The 18,154-nt window shown below is 33.8% G+C and overlaps 1 protein-coding gene across 2 annotated transcripts in view; it reads right to left on the bottom strand.

Moving 5' to 3' along the window:
* LOC139994573 (tRNA dimethylallyltransferase) overlaps positions 1-16,275 on the bottom strand; it is a 117,534-nt gene extending 101,259 nt beyond the window's left edge. For both annotated transcript variants that reach the window (XR_011801673.1, XM_072017376.1), the window contains exon 1: positions 16,081-16,275. Coding sequence is in view for 1 of the 2 variants with exons in the window: in XM_072017376.1 (XP_071873477.1) it covers positions 16,081-16,260 (180 nt within the window). In the remaining variant the exon portion in view is untranslated. The remainder of the gene's footprint in view (positions 1-16,080) is intronic.
* Positions 16,276-18,154: the final 1,879 nt, after the last annotated feature.

The following is an 18,154-nucleotide window of genomic DNA, read 5'->3' on the forward strand; positions in this document are numbered from 1 at the left end:
TTTTGGTCTTTTCTCCGATACAAATCTACAAATTTTATAAATTTGACGAAACAAAATTGAGCTCCTTTAACATCTGTAAAATTTCCTCCAAATGTTACATTTTTCCCTGCAATTTTTATGAGTAATTATACTTATATCCAGAAATCTTTCGTAAACTTTCATGAACTTCACAGATGAACTTGTGCATTCGAAAAAGTTTAGTCTGAAGGAATTTCTATATACCGTAATTAAACCGAGATGCAATTTAAAGAAACACGCCTGAAATTTTAGTCGACAGAACGCATATTAACGAAGTAGGACGTCGTTGAATGGCGAAGACGAGGAAGAATTCAGAACGTTAATGACCTCTGGGTAATATCACCTCTGTGGATCGCAATGTTTTACGGTAATTGACTCATTGACTCACTGGGCGAGATAAAACGGGGAATGCCGTAATATTTGCGGATCGCGGAGGAAAAATGACGCGTTACATATCGTCGTCAGCGAATTAACATTCATCGATATTTCGCGGAATAAGAATTGACGTGGAAGCAAACGGCTAATCAACTTATGAAACGGAAAACCCGCTTGTTATTACGATGCACAGCGATATATATATCGTATAAAATGAATTTCTCAGAGCTTATCGTAAGACTTATCGAAACATTAAGGACCAAGACCTATCAAGACTCGAGATTCAAGTTTTACGGAGACTTTTAAAAGTTTTTAGTATCCGATCGTGCTCGAACTGGCATATGCAAAAATATATAAAGTAACCAAAGTAATAGTACACATTGTAGAATTTATTCAGATGAAACAAATTTCTGCTTACGTTCTATCTTTTTATTTGTCTTCGTAAGAATATGAATTTGCATAAACATCCGTGGTTTGCAAAATGACCGATACTGTACTGTATATTCGATGAGATTCGAACTTTTTCACAGCATATCGCTACCAGTAACCGGTAACAAAGTGACAAAAATAATTCACATCGACAGATCGAAGTAAGATGATCGACCATAGAAGAAGTACGTACGCCTAGACAGGAATAGCAAAGATCGAAGAGAAACGATTCGAATGGTTCACCGTTCCAACCTTGGAGAACTGGAAGCACGACCTTGATGTAGCAATTGCGCAACCATTCCTCGAAGAGGTCATCGGCTACGTACGATCGTCGATCACGAGGCATTCTAAATCCCATTCACGTGCGATCGACGAGAGTCCGTCGCGTCGCTAGATCTTTCGTGGCCATTCGTGATCGTGGAATTCTCGAGGCGACGTCCTGGCCTACCTCGCCGTGGGATCTGGTTTCTGGTTTAGCACCTGGTTACCGCATTTAATTAACCTGGACATTATCGGGCGTGCGCGCAAACCGACATCCCATTGCATCGTACGATGCGAGTTCATCGTCTTACTCTGTTTATCTTGGCCAGCTATTTTTGTCCTATCGAGGAAGGTCTAATTAACGATAACGTGATTTTTTTAGGATCTCGTGGTTCGCAAGGTTCTCTTTTAATCACGTTATGGTGTTTTTGTACGGATGTTTCGAGTTGATGGGGAAATAGAACTCACAAGTTTTCGATTAATCGAGAATTATGTAAATTTCAAATCACACGTTCAAAACACACGTGGCTACATAATTAGATAGATTTAAATTTGACTGCTTATTTCACATCCTTATAAAATTATTTATGCGAAAAATATGTAGAATGTTCCTTATAGGCTACTGTCGCAACTAGAAATGAAATTGTAAGAACTCTCGAAAGGTATGCGCGATTAGATTTATATAAATAGCTGTATAACATTTGAATACTATGTCTAGCTTCTATCGAAATTCTTATAAAGAGTGTATCAAATTTTTCTAAAAATTATATAAATCCATTTCTAGCCTGAAAAGTCTTAAGAGAAATCTAAATACTTGGCTTTACACAAACTTCAACGATTCTTCTTTTCTGATTACATATTCTGTAATTAAGTTTCTCCTGTCAAAGAATGATATTTATGAAAAATCAACAAGTCATAAAATCATGCAGATATTACAAGCGCTGAATTTGTTGGAATTTATTACAAGGTAAAAAGCAGAAAGTTCGTAGAAACGAAGACACTTGAATATTGTTTAAAGAATCCTCGATGGTCGATTCAATTAAACGTTCTAATCTCGTTACGGAACTCACGGTTCTGGTATTATGATATCAGCGGTTGTTACAGATAAGATAGACATTGTTGAACGATGTCGATGGATTGTGTTTATAAGCGATACATATTGTGAAAGAGCATGAAATAGATTAATGATGCTTTGTATCGAACATTATCTTAATCTTATTTCTTATTTTTTGTTCGTTTAAATGTCACGTCTAGCATTTCAGATTAAAATTGCAATTTCAGTTTCATTTTTTATCTAATATCTCTAAGCACATCCTTTTACGCATTTTTTTCACACTTAGCGCTTAGTAGATAAAGTAAAACAGGTGATTTGATAACTTTAAATCAGGGAACTTTAAACGTCTAAAACATTGCGAAACCGAGGCTCTGAACCGAGAATTTTTTTCTGTAAGATCGCAAGATTATTTTTTATCGCTTATTTCCAAATTAGATATCCAAATTTTATAACGTTTCTCACCGATATATTCGTAAATCATGAAAATATTCTTCTTACGTCATTTTCTAACGTTCGTAAAGGCTATACGGAAGAGTAATGCGAAAGAATGCATCTTAAATAGGAGAAGGCGTATCAACAATTGAACTCACGTTTTAATCGCGGAATAAGACATTAAAGTATCAATTATCGAATCAAAGATGTTGCAATTTTCCTGTAAGCATACCTTCGCGCTAAAATAAGACAAGAAAATGTAAAAGGTCAAAGTAATGTACATTAATTCGCTAGTATTATTGCAAATTCCATCGAGTGTCTCTCCAGATGCGTTAGTCACGAATTTAAGTATATTAAGGCGAAAAACCTGCGGTGCCTTAAGGTCGACGACCTGCGAAACCGGTGCGTATTTCTGTTATTACTCTGTCAAACCACGCTCGCCCACGTAGTTGGACCAGAAAAACTTTCATTAAATACTGCTCGTCTCGTTCTACGAACTATCTTCCCTTGATTCCTTCTTCTTTCCTGCTCGTTTTATTGACTTTCGTGACATTTACAACGTTTGATTCGTAGCCACACATTAGTCGAACTATAGTAAATTTTTTGGTAACAATATCAGATTTCATATCGTCAAAATGCATGTTCCTCTTTTTACAGGATACGAATTTCATTTAAAAATCAATTGTACAAATAAAACGATCGCTTTAAGAAATAATTACTAAACGTAAAAAGATTGAAATATTTAAAAGGAAGGAACAAAAAGATTCAAGTATCGTTTTACCTGCGATTTGTCAATCTAAATAATTAGAAAAGTCTATAACGAATCGATACCTTCGCTGGTTATTTCACGACCATGACCACGATTTAACGATGACACGGCGATTGTGAAGAAAATGACGAAGAATGGTGGCGAGCAGTTCGTAAATCGCTTTATTATTTTCTAACGGGAATGGAATGGAATAAAAGAGTATTGTTTTTCTGATTGCTTATGAATAATTGTAACATTATGTAACGACATAATCAGCCGCTGATTATACAACAGCACCACACGACCACGATGAAGTACTACTTATATGATTCTTAGTAATAAGTACAGAGTCGAGTGCATTAATCATAAGGATATAATAAACTCGTTCTGAGGACCATAATCAAGAAATGGATGACACATCCGTTTCTTCTGATCTAAACCGTCATTGAATAGACTATGTTATCGGCGAATCCGATTAACGATTGATAGAAAAAACTTCTCAGAAAGTCATTCGTTTTTGTCGGTAAAACTTTTGTCTAACAACTAATTTCCAGCGACATTGTTACCATTACCATGACGAATCCTAAATGAATGCCTTTGCGTCTATCTTTTCATTTAGTTTATAAAAGCTTGAAATACATGGTAATTCGTTGCCTCTATCTAGAGCTGCATGTATAATTTGGCAATAATTTATTATTTATTCTTTCTAAATTACTCTTTTTAATTTATATATATATATATATATATATATATATATATGCGTGTGTGTGTGTGTTTATTTTATAGCAAATTATTAATATATTCACAGGTAGTAATTTTATGGAAATTCTAAAATCACCTTCCAGGATAAATTTCTATAATTAAAGCAACGGTAATCATGCTTTATATATTATCTATTATAACTGATACAAATAAGTTAAAAAAATTCTCCTTTCTTCAAAGTTATTTATAATTAGCCTATGTAATTGTACTCGATGTATTAAATTAATTATAGGAGGCTATGGAAAAATGTTAACTAGATTTCTAAGGGCAATTTTATACATCGTCAGAAAAAAAATGATAAATCGCAGAAACTAACGGTAAATCTACGTTTCCTGAGATATTACTTAAACAGAACGACTTACGTTTATCGTCGGTACGGTATAATGGCCAGTTGTCTGGTTAAAGATCCAGAAAAATAAACTTTTTTACATAGAGACGCGAACCACGATGATCTATTGGTATCTCAGAAACCAGAAAGACCAACGAAATATCGAGGTCAACGTGTACGAAAGAAAGTATTACAAAATTCATTGAATCAGCTGTACAAACGGTACGACGCTTTTACGCTGAAATTAAGACGTGCAGACACAACAAAGAATAAACAATACTTCGTTAAATCAACGTATACTGCAAACAGGCAATAATAATGTCAGACCGAGCTTACGCAATATCTTGATTCAACAAACCCGAAGAAAATTAAGTTAAATATTCCGTTCCGTGTCTCCCGATATTTTTGGACGATCGCAAAATTTCCATTCGCCTTACGAACACTTGATAATCCTGGAATTCTTTTATAATTATTTCGTGGATATTCTTGATCGATTTACACTTCCCCTTCAAAGTTAATTCGAAAATTAAATTACAATCATTTTCTGAATTATATCGTTAAAAAGTTTGTCCTTCAAAAATATGGAACAAAGCATTGGTATTAATTGAACTGTTCAATAATTTACAAGATTTATTTATAACCCACGTTACTTTGATCTACGTTAACTTTTAATTTTCGAATTATTAATTTTATAAAAATATTCGTCACAAGAACGCATTAAATTGAACAGAAACGAAGAATGACTAGTAAAAATTGTTCGACGATGAAAGAAAAATAGCAAATGAGAAAGAATGGATCGCAATGGGGAGGAAAATTACTAACCACTAGCAAGAAGAAAACTGCAGGGTTGGAAATTAGAAGGGAGCCATGGGCCGCAAAGTTATGCGGTCTGTAAGCCCCCTTTTCTGACTCAGCCCTTCAATTGACGAGCTGCGGGTCATTTTGAATCGGCTAGACTATTCTTGGATTAAATTTAACACAAGCCCCAAAATGCAGCTTCTATTGTTCCCATCAGAATCGTTGTTTCCGGCGAGAAATATCTCGAAGAGTGAAACATAATTTGTTAGTTTAAATTATGAGATAAATTTGAACACAAGGCAGAAATAATATAGTTAATATTCAAAGAGCAAGATGAATAATTTACCTAGTAATTCTTCGTCTCTGTCCCCCTCGATAATAAAACGTTGAAACTCTTTGTCCTACTTTAATCAAAAAATTAAATGCCGCGGTAGCTTTTCCTTTCAGATACGCAAACACATCGATATTTTCGCCACAAAAATAGTGATCAGAAATTACAATTTCTATATATTATATGCATATTTGATTGTTTGCGAAGTTTCCTTTCTCAGAATCAACAAAAAATATATTCAACGATTTCGATTCGTTTCATAAGGACGATACACCGCAATAATATTAATTCGCAATAAAATAGTGGAAACTAAATCTTATTTCATATATTTTATATACTTTTTATTACTTTGTTAAATCAGATCCTTCTAGAAATAAATAAGCCGATATAAAGAAGATCTCGTTTCACAATTTTGATACAGAATAACGTTTTATGTCGTAAAATTGTAATTCTGGTTGCGAAAAGATCTGAATATAAAAGAACGATTGGAAAATTTATATCCAATCGATTTCTGTCAATAACGATAGAGATAGAGAAACGAAAAAATATAATTTTCTCGAGGATAATAGCGCGACAATCTAATGAAACATCGGTCGTGAGCCTGCTCAAGGACTACGTCGACAAAAGGAGCCCCGTAAATTTCGCGTCATCACCTCGTGGATTTAAAACCGGTTGGTCAAGTGCCTTGTACGTACGTGACCAGCTGTAACTCACGATTTTTACCGCAATTTTCGTATCGTTCATAATAAACCAGACGCGATTATCGCTATAAGCCGTGAACACGATGAATCCCCCCCTTAAGCGTAAATTATTTATTAAATACCGTATCGAATGCAACTCGAGCATCGATATAAAACATTATACGCGAAAAAAGACATCAAATATCATCGTATTTGTACAGTTTCAACTTAGAGAATCTATTATCGCGCTTACTATTGAAACATTATGTGCTAAATCACTTTTATCGATTTCGTATATTTTATGTAGGGAAAGTAGCACGCTGTATAGCACTAATATGGTATGATTAATGAAATTTCGATGTAAATAGGAAGAATTAGTACGAGTTAGTAGTAGTTAGGAACATTTTCATAATTTTAGAGAAGGTCGAGTGAAAATGCGTCATTCTGTTCTTCTAAAGAGTCGAGTCTGACTCGTAACGATCGTTCACCTCGGATCTATACTTATCATTACTATCGTTCTAGTGAAATAATTATATCTTTAGGATCGTCACACACAATTAAACTAACGCTATTATCGCAATTTTACAAGTCATAAATTACCAATTATGTAAGTCAGTCTTAAGAAATTGATTTGTATTGTATTACAGTAACAAGACTAGTAGCGAAACAAACAGATCTATGATAATATTATCTTTAAACCCTAGATACTAACTTAGGTGTCACGAAACTACAAAAAGATAGCTGAATAATACATCCTATTTTCTCTGTATTGCCAGTGCCAAGTTAACGACGATATTATACATCTAAGGATAAATTTTCCTACAATTTCACCAGGAAGTCTGGAAATAATCTGGTACAATAACGTTCGTCGGTATGTTTCGACTTTTCATCGCGTTTCAGTGCATGAAAATTCAACGAATATCGAGTTGAAAAGCATGTAGAATCGATTGTAACGAAAAGTTCGCCAGCCCTTGAACTAAAGTTAGAAAATTCGATTAACGCTTTCATGTACGATAAATTCTGCTTTCCGTAATTTGAGGCGCCATTCTCACGGACAAGAACGGAAGTTTTTCATGCTCAGCACGCAGCCGTTTCTCCAGACGAAACGACGAAAACTATTTTGAATTCAAGGACCGCGGTCCGTTGCCTTCCACGGGTCACTGTCGTGATAAACTATCAACAAACGTCGTAGAGAATCGGTGGTCTAAAAAAAAAAAAAAAAAAAAAAAAAAAGAAGGAAGTAGGAAAAGAGAGAACAGAGAACCAGTTTGAAATTCCTTGACCATCGACACGATCTTTTTGATGTAGAGACTCTATCCGGTTCTAATTAATGGAATTTCTCCGGACGAGACGCAACAGTGGCAGCCTGTGATTGTTAATTATTATTTAGAAGAAAATAATTAAACAGACTCAGCTATTTGAATCATTTTTTGATCATATGCTTAAGAATGATTCTTTTGATCGCGTATTCCACGAAAATTTGAAACGGTGCAATTCTTTTAACGGATAAACTGTCACAAAGATAAGCCAGATATCTTGAATTTTTAATTAGGCAATGGCAAATGAAGTAAGATTGTACGTTAATTACGTCAGTAATTTTGTAGATATAGTTAAACAATTTATAATATTATATATGTACATAGAGATATAGTATTAGTACATTAGTATAAATCATAATAAAATTTGACTATGAGCATTTGTCTGTTTTAATATTATTGAAGATGACTACCTCCCTCACGCAATTCAAACAAGCCATTGACTTCATTTACCACCGCGTCGTCAAACACTTCATTAGCACAATAACAGAAACACTCCATTACAACCAAATGCACATTAATCCCAATTAAACCCTTCCAAACGATCAACGGCCACCCCTTGACCATTAATAAGCACATCTCACAAAAAAGAACACAAAGTACAATGAGCGTAAATATCTGAAAATTATAATTAGTAAATACTTTTTTTTCCAAACGGCAAAACAAACGCAAAATGTACGAGAGCTGTTAAAAGTGCAAGTGGTTAGCATTGAACGTTAACTGCAATCGCAGACGCAACTTCTATCGATATCGATCGGACGACAGATTGCATAAACCAATTTCTCAACCGAGAGACAAGAAATCCGGGCGAACGCGTGGCAATCGTTAAATGTCCCCATGGTTTGTAAGAGAAAAAAGAAAAGAAAGGGAACCCGTGGCAATGCAACGTTTCGCAATTTGTAACTGAGGTATTATTAAATTCCTAAACGAATACTATAACCGTTGACAATTAAATAACCGGCCGTTTACGCTATTACAGAAATTGCAAACCACTCGTTGCGTGCATATCGCTTTGCTTCAACAACGAAAAAGATTGTTGCAGCATGCGCCGGTAAGAAAAGAGAGTTCCGTGGAAACGTTCACTTTCTTCACAGTGAAAAGACCGAAATGGGACTAGGTCAAGATAGGTCAGTAATTTCGACATTCGTGGCAGTTCATTATTTGCAATAGAAAACGTGAGAGTTGAATATTTTCGAGTATCGTTTCTATTAATTTTATTATTGCTATCTTCTATCTTCTGAATGATCAAAGGTAAAATCTAATTTTCTTTTTAACGTGACAGAATTTTTGAAGTTTGCTAAAAATATAAAATTAATCGTTAACAACGCACAGAGTTTTACACAGTTCGAGTGTACGGAAAATGGCGATGGCTAATACGTAATAACATTTTGATTTCGTTAAGATAAAACGCTTTTTTCTTTTCTCGTACATGCATACAAGAAACAGGAAAATTATTTGTTTCACATCGACATCTTACATGAATCCATTGAACTTCGAATAGAGTGATTCGAGCCCGCATTGTTCACGATTCGCTGGCTCAATCTATCCCACGAGTCCAATAGATCGCAAATTACATCGTGGCCTTTGTTGAATAACGAACTAAAGTTCCGAAGTCCTGAGGAAAGAATAGAAACACTCTTATTTCCATGGAGCAAATAGTGCACCGATTTTTCGTAACGATCGATGTAAGGGAGAGTGAGCTATCGATCTAATTAGTTAAATGAATTTTTTTGTAAAAGCACGCTCCTTTAAGCAACTTTTATTCCCAAAATGATAGAGTTGAATGCTCGCTCGGTACACGTGCACTCGCGTTAATGTAGGAAGCAAAGTTTGAATCACAGATTTAGCTCAAGTACGCCTGTCCTAGAATATGTAAAATAATGTATTAAATCCGTGAGGTTGGAGTCGTTACGCGGAATTTCGTAAGAGAAGCGTATTTCATTACACTTGCATTACGTCATTCCTTCGTTACGATGGATAGTACCGTAGAAATGCGAAACAATCTTTCTGTAAAAATCCAATTTACATTTTTTTCACGAAGCTATGTTAATTTAACAACAATGATATACGTAGCAATAAATAATTAAAATGTATATATGAGTTAATCAAAATTTAATAAAAACATTCGTGTAATCAAAAATTAGTGAAACGATGTTACATATAGACGTTAGAATATTACGTGAACAGTGTTGTACGAATAATGTCCTACTTTGTGCCACCATTATTTCCTTCATTTCCTTCCTATGAGCGCTTTAAATCAATGGAACGTCAGGCTCTCTATCAACGAGAAAATCTCAATGAAGCAGCTCGCGTGTGAAAGTTTTAACGAAGTCACGGTGAGAAGCAGTATATACTGGCGGACACAGTAGGAAATGGAATACAAGGTTTCCAGTGTAACAATAACTACTCTGACAAACACGACGTGTAGATACGTATGTTAATTTATCATTCCTCCTAACATTTTGCTCCTGAGACGTAATTAACCAGCTGATCCTTTAAACAATAAAATCAACTGCTCTTCTTATATTTCAATCATTATAACAATCGCCATATAATGCACCTACAGCCACGTTTTTAACACTCTGTGCATTCTGTGCACTTCTGTATAGAATTTCTAAAGAATGCATAAAAATCTACAGATCTAAATAAATATTAGCAATTTCTAAGCAGTTCGCGAACTTCCAGGTAAATCTAAACTTTCCAAAATTCCACACCTATAACCCGATCGTGTCGCCTAAAACGAATAATTTCAAAGAACTCGTGCGCTCATTCAAATTCCTACGTGACCTGACACGACGCGATATTAAGATTCAGTGGGCCAAATGCTCGGCCAGACACACCGGTGGGACTTTGGAGCAGAACTCGTACAGCACTCGGTTCATCGACTTCTCCGCATCGCGTAACGTCCCATCGATTCGTCCCTGAGAACCAGCCAACCAGAAGGTTCCTCTGTTCATCGGCAGCTCGAAAATTACTCGCTTTAGAGCATCGACGAGGAACGACCGTGGTGCCACTATCCCTGGAGAATTTGTCATCAAAACCAGCGGAAAAACAATTCCCTGGACGAACGCGATCTATAATTTCACGGAGAGGACCACCACTTGGTCTTCGATCCTCGATCGTGCGGAGTCGTAGAGTGTAGGAAGAATCTCAGAGGCGGTTCCCGTCGCCACAAAATTTGCAGATATCTTTTTTCGTCGCTCATGTGGGCAGACACGTGTCTCAGTCTGTCCGGGTTTCCCCGGCACATTCGGTCAAGCCACCGTAATTTATGCACACAACCAAATGTCGTTTTGACGTTTCGATCACCACGTTTTATGACCATTCGTATTGTTATACGCATGTGACTCGACTAAATAACACTTTCAATCGTTTGGAAGATCTTTGAATTCTAAGATGAACCTTTGATCAGTTAGATATCAACCACATAGTAATTTCAGTCGTTTGAGAAATTTCCGAATTCCATAAATGAACCTTTAACCATTTTATCGTCAGCTGGATGGTATTTTCAATAGTTTTCGATATTCTTACAGTTGTAAAATGAACATTTAATCGGTTAAGCAATCGACTACGTGTTACTTTCAATTATTTGACAGATTTTTGAATCCCACAGTCGAACCTCTAATCGCTTAGTTACCAACTGGTTGATGTTTTCAATCGTTTGGGAAATTTATTTAATTCTAAATGAATCTTTAATCGCCTAATTAAATAGTTCACGTTCGAAATTCAAGTCGTTGTTATACTGTAAACTATATAACCTAAAGGCGTTGTATGCAATGATATGCTAATCTTTTAACCTCTTTCAATAGCATGACCGTACGAACATCTATTTCTATTGAATCACTTTTTATAAGAATAATATTAACCTACTTATATGTAAAAAGCTTAGGAGATATGTTAATTTGAAAACGTTAGCAGACATTTTTATTTCTATACTACGAATTTGTACTTCATTGCTAATTCACTTCATCACACCATTCAAATATATTCATCTACGTGCATACAATATACTTCGCTGCACACTAGCAGGTCATAGCTTTATTACTAACCTTTGAAGTGAAAAAGCAAATTACTATTGATTAGTTTTTCCTTCTCAGGAGGAAAAATAGAAACTAGCCACAGATATATGTAAGTAGATTTCTCGATAAGCATGTGGTAATAGAAATAGGCAAAGTATGTAATTTTCGAGTGTCGATGCGTACATGTAGCTTTATAACGCTCACACACATCTTCCTATTCTTTGCATTACATCAAAGGATGAGAGAGAAAATACCAGTACTAAGGATAATTTCTTCGAAACTACACTATTCTTTTAAAGAGATAAAGCAATCACTTTGGAAAAGAGCAAAAGTCATAGAAAAATGTAATATTTTACGATTGTTTTAAATAATGTCTTTTAGCCTTAAATGTACTTCACAGTGGATCAATAAATCAATAAAGGATAATGTATAATGACGTATCTAAATTAATAACCGAAATCGATATCAAATTAAAAACCCACGTAAGATTTCAACAATTATTCAGATTCTGACTAAACAAAAAACGCAATAGAACAAAATTCCGTTGAATAATCGCAGACATTAGCAGCGAACATGCGAGACGATTAAGAAATATGATGCAGCTCTAACGATCAGAATCTCAAGCTTATTCTGATTGCGCAAATTAGAAGGGAAATCCTCCGTCAATTACGGGCGATGATACAGAGACAAAGGAACGTGGGAGAAGATAAAATGTCGAGGGAACTCCGTGTGGAAAGACGAACAACATGATTTTGAAAACGTGTAGGCAGCGACTAGGAAAAAGAGACCAGTGCTCGAGGTGATTAATCGAAGTTACGCGTAACAAATGAGAGTAATAGAAATCGTCTGAGGACAGATTCGAAAATATCTCAATGACGAAGAACACGTGATTTATAAATGAGTGAAGAGTTGTCACGTGCGAAAGCGGCCGTTTAAAAACGAAATTGACGAGTGACGAGTTAAAACGAGTCAATGCGAAAGTATACGACGATATAGAAAAACTGTGAAGTTGTGAAGTAGTGATTTATGTCCAACATTCTTCGTGCAGTGAAAAATTTACGTTCCTCGGAAATATCGTATGGAAAAATTGTACGAAAGGAAAAGGTACGCTAGGTTTGCTTTCTTTAACTAAACATGATTTCGAGGACATATATTTTACTACAACTTCATTAAAATTAATTAGTGTAATTCGATATACAACAGTTAAAATAAATACAGAATAGTTCGTTCAAACGAGTTCTTCTTGAATGAAATATTTAATATCAAAAAGTTAGTATTAAATCTCTAGCGCGCACGATATTTAATATCACCTTGAACAAAAATTCTATATAGATATCTAATTTACTAACTTGTTATTTCTTTCTACAAAAAAATCTAACAACTTCCTATTTTTTCTACAAGAAAAAAAATTAATAACCGATTTTTTTTTTACACGTATTTAACATGTCTGATCTAATTATCACAAAAACAGCAACTTAGTAATCCATTTTTTCTATATAGTCTAATAAAGAATAAACATCAAAAATACGAAGGTAACATTTGAATTTCTAAACAAAAATGGAGGTGACCTGAAAAATTTAGGAAAGAAATAAGAATATATTCACGGAATGAATATAATATGTTTGGTCAAAGAACAGTTATTCAAGGAAGAAAAGGTCCGAGAGAAAAAGAATTCTCAGAAAACTTTTTAACGAAGGATGTTCGTGCAGTTTTCACTTTCTTCGAGTAGCGGGGTGAAGGAAACAGTGGAAATACTAATTCAATGGCCAAAAAAGGACCGGAAGTCCCACGATCCTCCAGGGTAATACACACATCAAGAGGACAAAGTTTAATTCGATCCACTTACTTTATAACGACTATCATGCGAGCTTTACTACTTTGCATTTATACAGTTTGCTTTGCGGGCCACAAGATAATAAAACACACTCGGATATATTAATAAAACGCGATATAAAGACCGTCCATTAATGCGGAAGATACATATATGCAAAGTGAAAAAATAACGCGTCAATTGGAGAAACATTTTACGTAACTACATTTATCTGTTTGATAAGTTCTTTGTACAAAGGGATTCTGAGAATCGTTTAAGCAATTCTTTGAAAACGATACTCTGATTTACGAAGGATGCGGCGAACAAACGAATTCCTTTTATTCTAATATTCTTTAAGGGACGGTCAATCATTGTTAAATAGATATTTGAGATCCAATTTGAATGTTTATATTACTGTAATAATTTTATGAATCATAGATAGATATTTTCAATTGTTTCGTAGATCTTGTTTATTAAAATGAATGTAATGGTATTAACAATATTAAATATCTCCAAAATTATGTAAAAATAGAAATGATACAGTAACTTTTGAAATCATGATATGGTAAATAGAGAACTAAAATATTCAAACTTCCGGTTTTGTAATACTCTTAATGCAATAAAATTAGATCGCAAAACTTCTGAATGCTGACGAAACTAATGCGGAAGTAGAGTTTTTAAAAACATCTTCGGTATCAAATGATTTGCTCTTTAGACGAGGACTCTTTTTTAACGATGATTTCTTTGAAATTGATAAGACTTTTACTACCCGATAAATCACGCATAGATTTATTCAGTAATCTAGTATTCAGTAATCTAGTATTAAGAAACAGCAGTCATTCATGAATTTTTTGGCATACAAAAAGCTTTTGATATTCCAAAACATTGAAGTGAACATTTATATTCAACAACTCAAAGAGTTCATATTTTTTTTATAAACACAACTTACAAAACAATTAAGACATACAACTATGATTCATTGAATTATAATAATACATATAAAAATTATTTCCCTATTCAACTACCTTAAAAAGAAAACCTTGACTGTAATAATATAAAACAATTAATTGAAATAACACATTAATCCTGTTTTTCTTCTCGTTTCTTCTTCGTTTCTATATCCCTTTAGATATTTTCTCTTCGTTTTTACGAAACTTTATTAATAAAAAATGTGAAATACACAGAAAGTATAAAAAATGTAAATATAAATATATTAAATACTAAAATCAAATATTTAACCACTACCTATACTATAGTAATATCTATTTATCTCATTGTGCTATTTAATAGTGTCCCAAGGAAAACAGCAGGATTAAATTTGAAAAGTTGTCTTCTTTCGTGAAACAATAAAGATAACTATACAAAGAATCCATCGTGGGATTTAAATGTTCGTGCACGGAACGCGTAACGCTAACTTGATACGTGTCTGAAGACCAACGACAAAACGATCAAAAGATAATTACGAACGCGACATTTTCGACGAAAGGGCCGTCCCTATGTCACAGACGGTGTAATTAAACGCTCGTCGTGGTCACCTTACACATGTGAAAGAGTAGGATAATTAGAACGATTAACTCCGGACCCTCTCCGAAAGTTACCAGGTTGAAATCTACGACCGCGACTGTCGAGAGAACTAGCTCTTATAACGCAGCTGAATCTAAACTATGCGAAAGATAATAGGAAACGGGTCGCAGAGAAAGAGCAAGATGGATTAGTTCCGCAAGTACGCTCTCATTTAACGCTGTACATAATCTGTTCTCTCATGTGGTTCGATAATTTTCATTCAACGCTGGAAACGTGATTATAGTGATAGTCTTCGAATACAAATGTGTTTCGGAATAACGCAATACTGTTATGTAGAGTATTGTACTACATTATAACATTACATAATGCATTACATTATACATTATAGTATTTATTATCATAGATACGTCAATTGAAAATATTTTTTTTCGTTAAAGACTAGTTATTACATGTTATTTACGTGGAATATAATATTTATATTGAACAAAAGTGATTGCAATAATAAAAATGAAGTAATACAGATTCGTATTTTAATTTCTATAAATAATTAATTTTAAGTTCTGGATCAACAATACGTTAATCGTTTTCTCTTGTTCCTACACGATAAATTGGTATAATAATTGTAATTACTAATGACGATCTACAATGTAACAGTCGTATGCACATACGCTTGTAGAAAAAGCATGCGCTATATCATGCACGTAAATGAGACAAAAAGAAATTTACTGTTAATAATATATAAATAAAATGCAAGTGAGCATAAAAGTTGGCAGGCAATTGTAAGAGAGTGTAATAACACGTATACAACAACATTCCTGTACATTAATGGTTTTCAAAACACCATTCAGTATGTTCTGTCCTTATAAAATGTGACGTATTAGAATAACCGTTTCTATGTTTCCATATTAAAACGTAAACAGACTCGGACGCGAAAGAGCAAGTCAAATAGCACGATGCATATACACTATAGGTTTCAACCTATTCGATCGCTTCAACAAACAAACTATTTTCCACGATTAATATATTGTCTTTCAATTAGCTAATAAAGTAGTATGTTTAGGATATTTGTACGAATCGAAATTAAAGTATTCTATTTCAAAGATTCGCTGGTAATAAACAACTTTTAAATACGCACCTAACCTACAAGGACCACGATGGAAAGAACAAGGTAATAAGCGATTGTTTTCTCACTTACTTGCATGCTGTCGGCCGAAATAATTTCTCCGGAAAATCTGCGAGCCAATTCGATACTCAAACGTGATTTTCCACATCCTGTAGATCCCAAAATTGTTAAAACTGGCACACACGACATATCGACCACTCTACGATCACTTATAGCTACTTGAAACTGCGCATGCGCAGCTACGGTCTGCATGTGCTTCTTGTTCCGTTCACCCAGCCATGAAAGCCAAAGGCGGTAGATTTTGAACGGACACTTAGGACGCGTCACATTTTCTTACTCATTTCGTGTCAGTTATGATTACTGTATTTACCGCATAAATATAATTCGTTATTATTAATAAGAAAATATTTCGTAATATCATTGTATCGTTGGAAACTACGTTATGATTAAGGTCCCATTCATTTCTCATTGAAAGTTATACAGAACTTTATCTTATATTTTAAATATAGAACCACTTAAATATTTGGCTAATGTTATTGTACTTATAACCATTACACTTATTAATAATGTATTTATATTATATTTATATCTATAATACTATTTTCAGAATTGTATTATAATATTAATACTACTATTCTGGTCCCTTAGATGGTTTGATACAACAATAGTCAACTAATTATATAATTGTTTTATATTATTATACGTGTATTTTGGAGTTATTATTTTCTGATATGATGTTACTCTTCAAAAAAGATAATTTCCACGTGTATAGTAAATTGTTATATAATATTACAAAGCATGTTACAACGAAAATAGTATAACTTTTACAATTTTAGACGCGATTAAATACGCAATTGACGACTATCCATATATAAAATCACACTCAGTTCTTCCATATATATTTAGCTGATTACGCATACGGTATAGATGAACTGAAGCATAGATTTGTTCGTTGTCACTACACTGTAAAGCATCATTAATCATATCTTCGTGTAAACAAAAATTTTCAATATATCCTTTACATTCTAAACTTACCATACTGTACAGTAACTTGATACATTACATAATATACTAACCGTTATACAGAAATAATTGAACTTCAACGACATTGTAAATGATTTCATTAGCAGTTTAATCTCCAACACGCGCTCTCGTACTTCGCATAATTTTATTCGCTGATAAAATGTCTAAAAAACGCGTGTTACATACAATCTATACTTACCAGAGATATTCTGTTATCGTTAATTCGATCAGGCACCAGCAACGTATTACATATGTGGCGTCATATGTATCATAGCTAATTCTAATCCATATTTCGAACGATCCAATTAAAAAACATCCCAAAAATCATTCGTTACTTTAATCCACAAGAGATAGCGTTTGGGCACTTGTTATATCACAGGTTATACTTTCGAGATAAAGAGCGTAAGATGTACATATTTTAGTTTATACAGCTGACTGGAAGGCTCATCGACTGGCTAGATCCACCTATAGACGATTGATAACTGCTGATTATGTTATTTTATTTATATATATAACAAAGATTTCCAAATTCAATAGTTCTGGAAACCTTCACTAATTCTGTTTCTAGGGAATAGATAAGAAATAAAGATTCGTCACATAAACATCGCACCGATATTTACCATTCATACGATAATATATAAAAAGATTGCAATATGCAATTAAGTCTATGATATTCATTCGGTGCATGCTTTGTATCACGTGAAAGACAAACTTAGCGATTAAGCATCACTGCCAAAATTTACTGTACGTGTAATAATGTATTATCTAACTACATTCGTCTGGATATATGTGCGCATATTATTTTAAGTGTATATTAATAAAGTGCATGCAAAAATGGAAGAAAATAAAATTTAACTAAATTGCAGACCACTTAAATTAGTTATCGTCCACTAAAATATTTAAATATCTGTTTCCTTTCATTTAAAGTCAATTTCTACTTGCTCGAAATAGACACTGTTTACAAATTATTATTTGGTAGGTTACATCGTTCTTTACATTTCTATTGCGTAATATTCTCTATTAAACATTTATAGACACTATTTACCAACCTACCGTCTATGTAGTACGGTAAATTACGTGTCGCCATTTATTTTCGAGAAAAGGAAAAGTAGTTTCTGATTTT

This window comes from Bombus fervidus, chromosome 14, assembly GCF_041682495.2.
Source record: "Bombus fervidus isolate BK054 chromosome 14, iyBomFerv1, whole genome shotgun sequence".
NCBI classification, from domain to species: domain Eukaryota; kingdom Metazoa; phylum Arthropoda; class Insecta; order Hymenoptera; family Apidae; genus Bombus; species Bombus fervidus.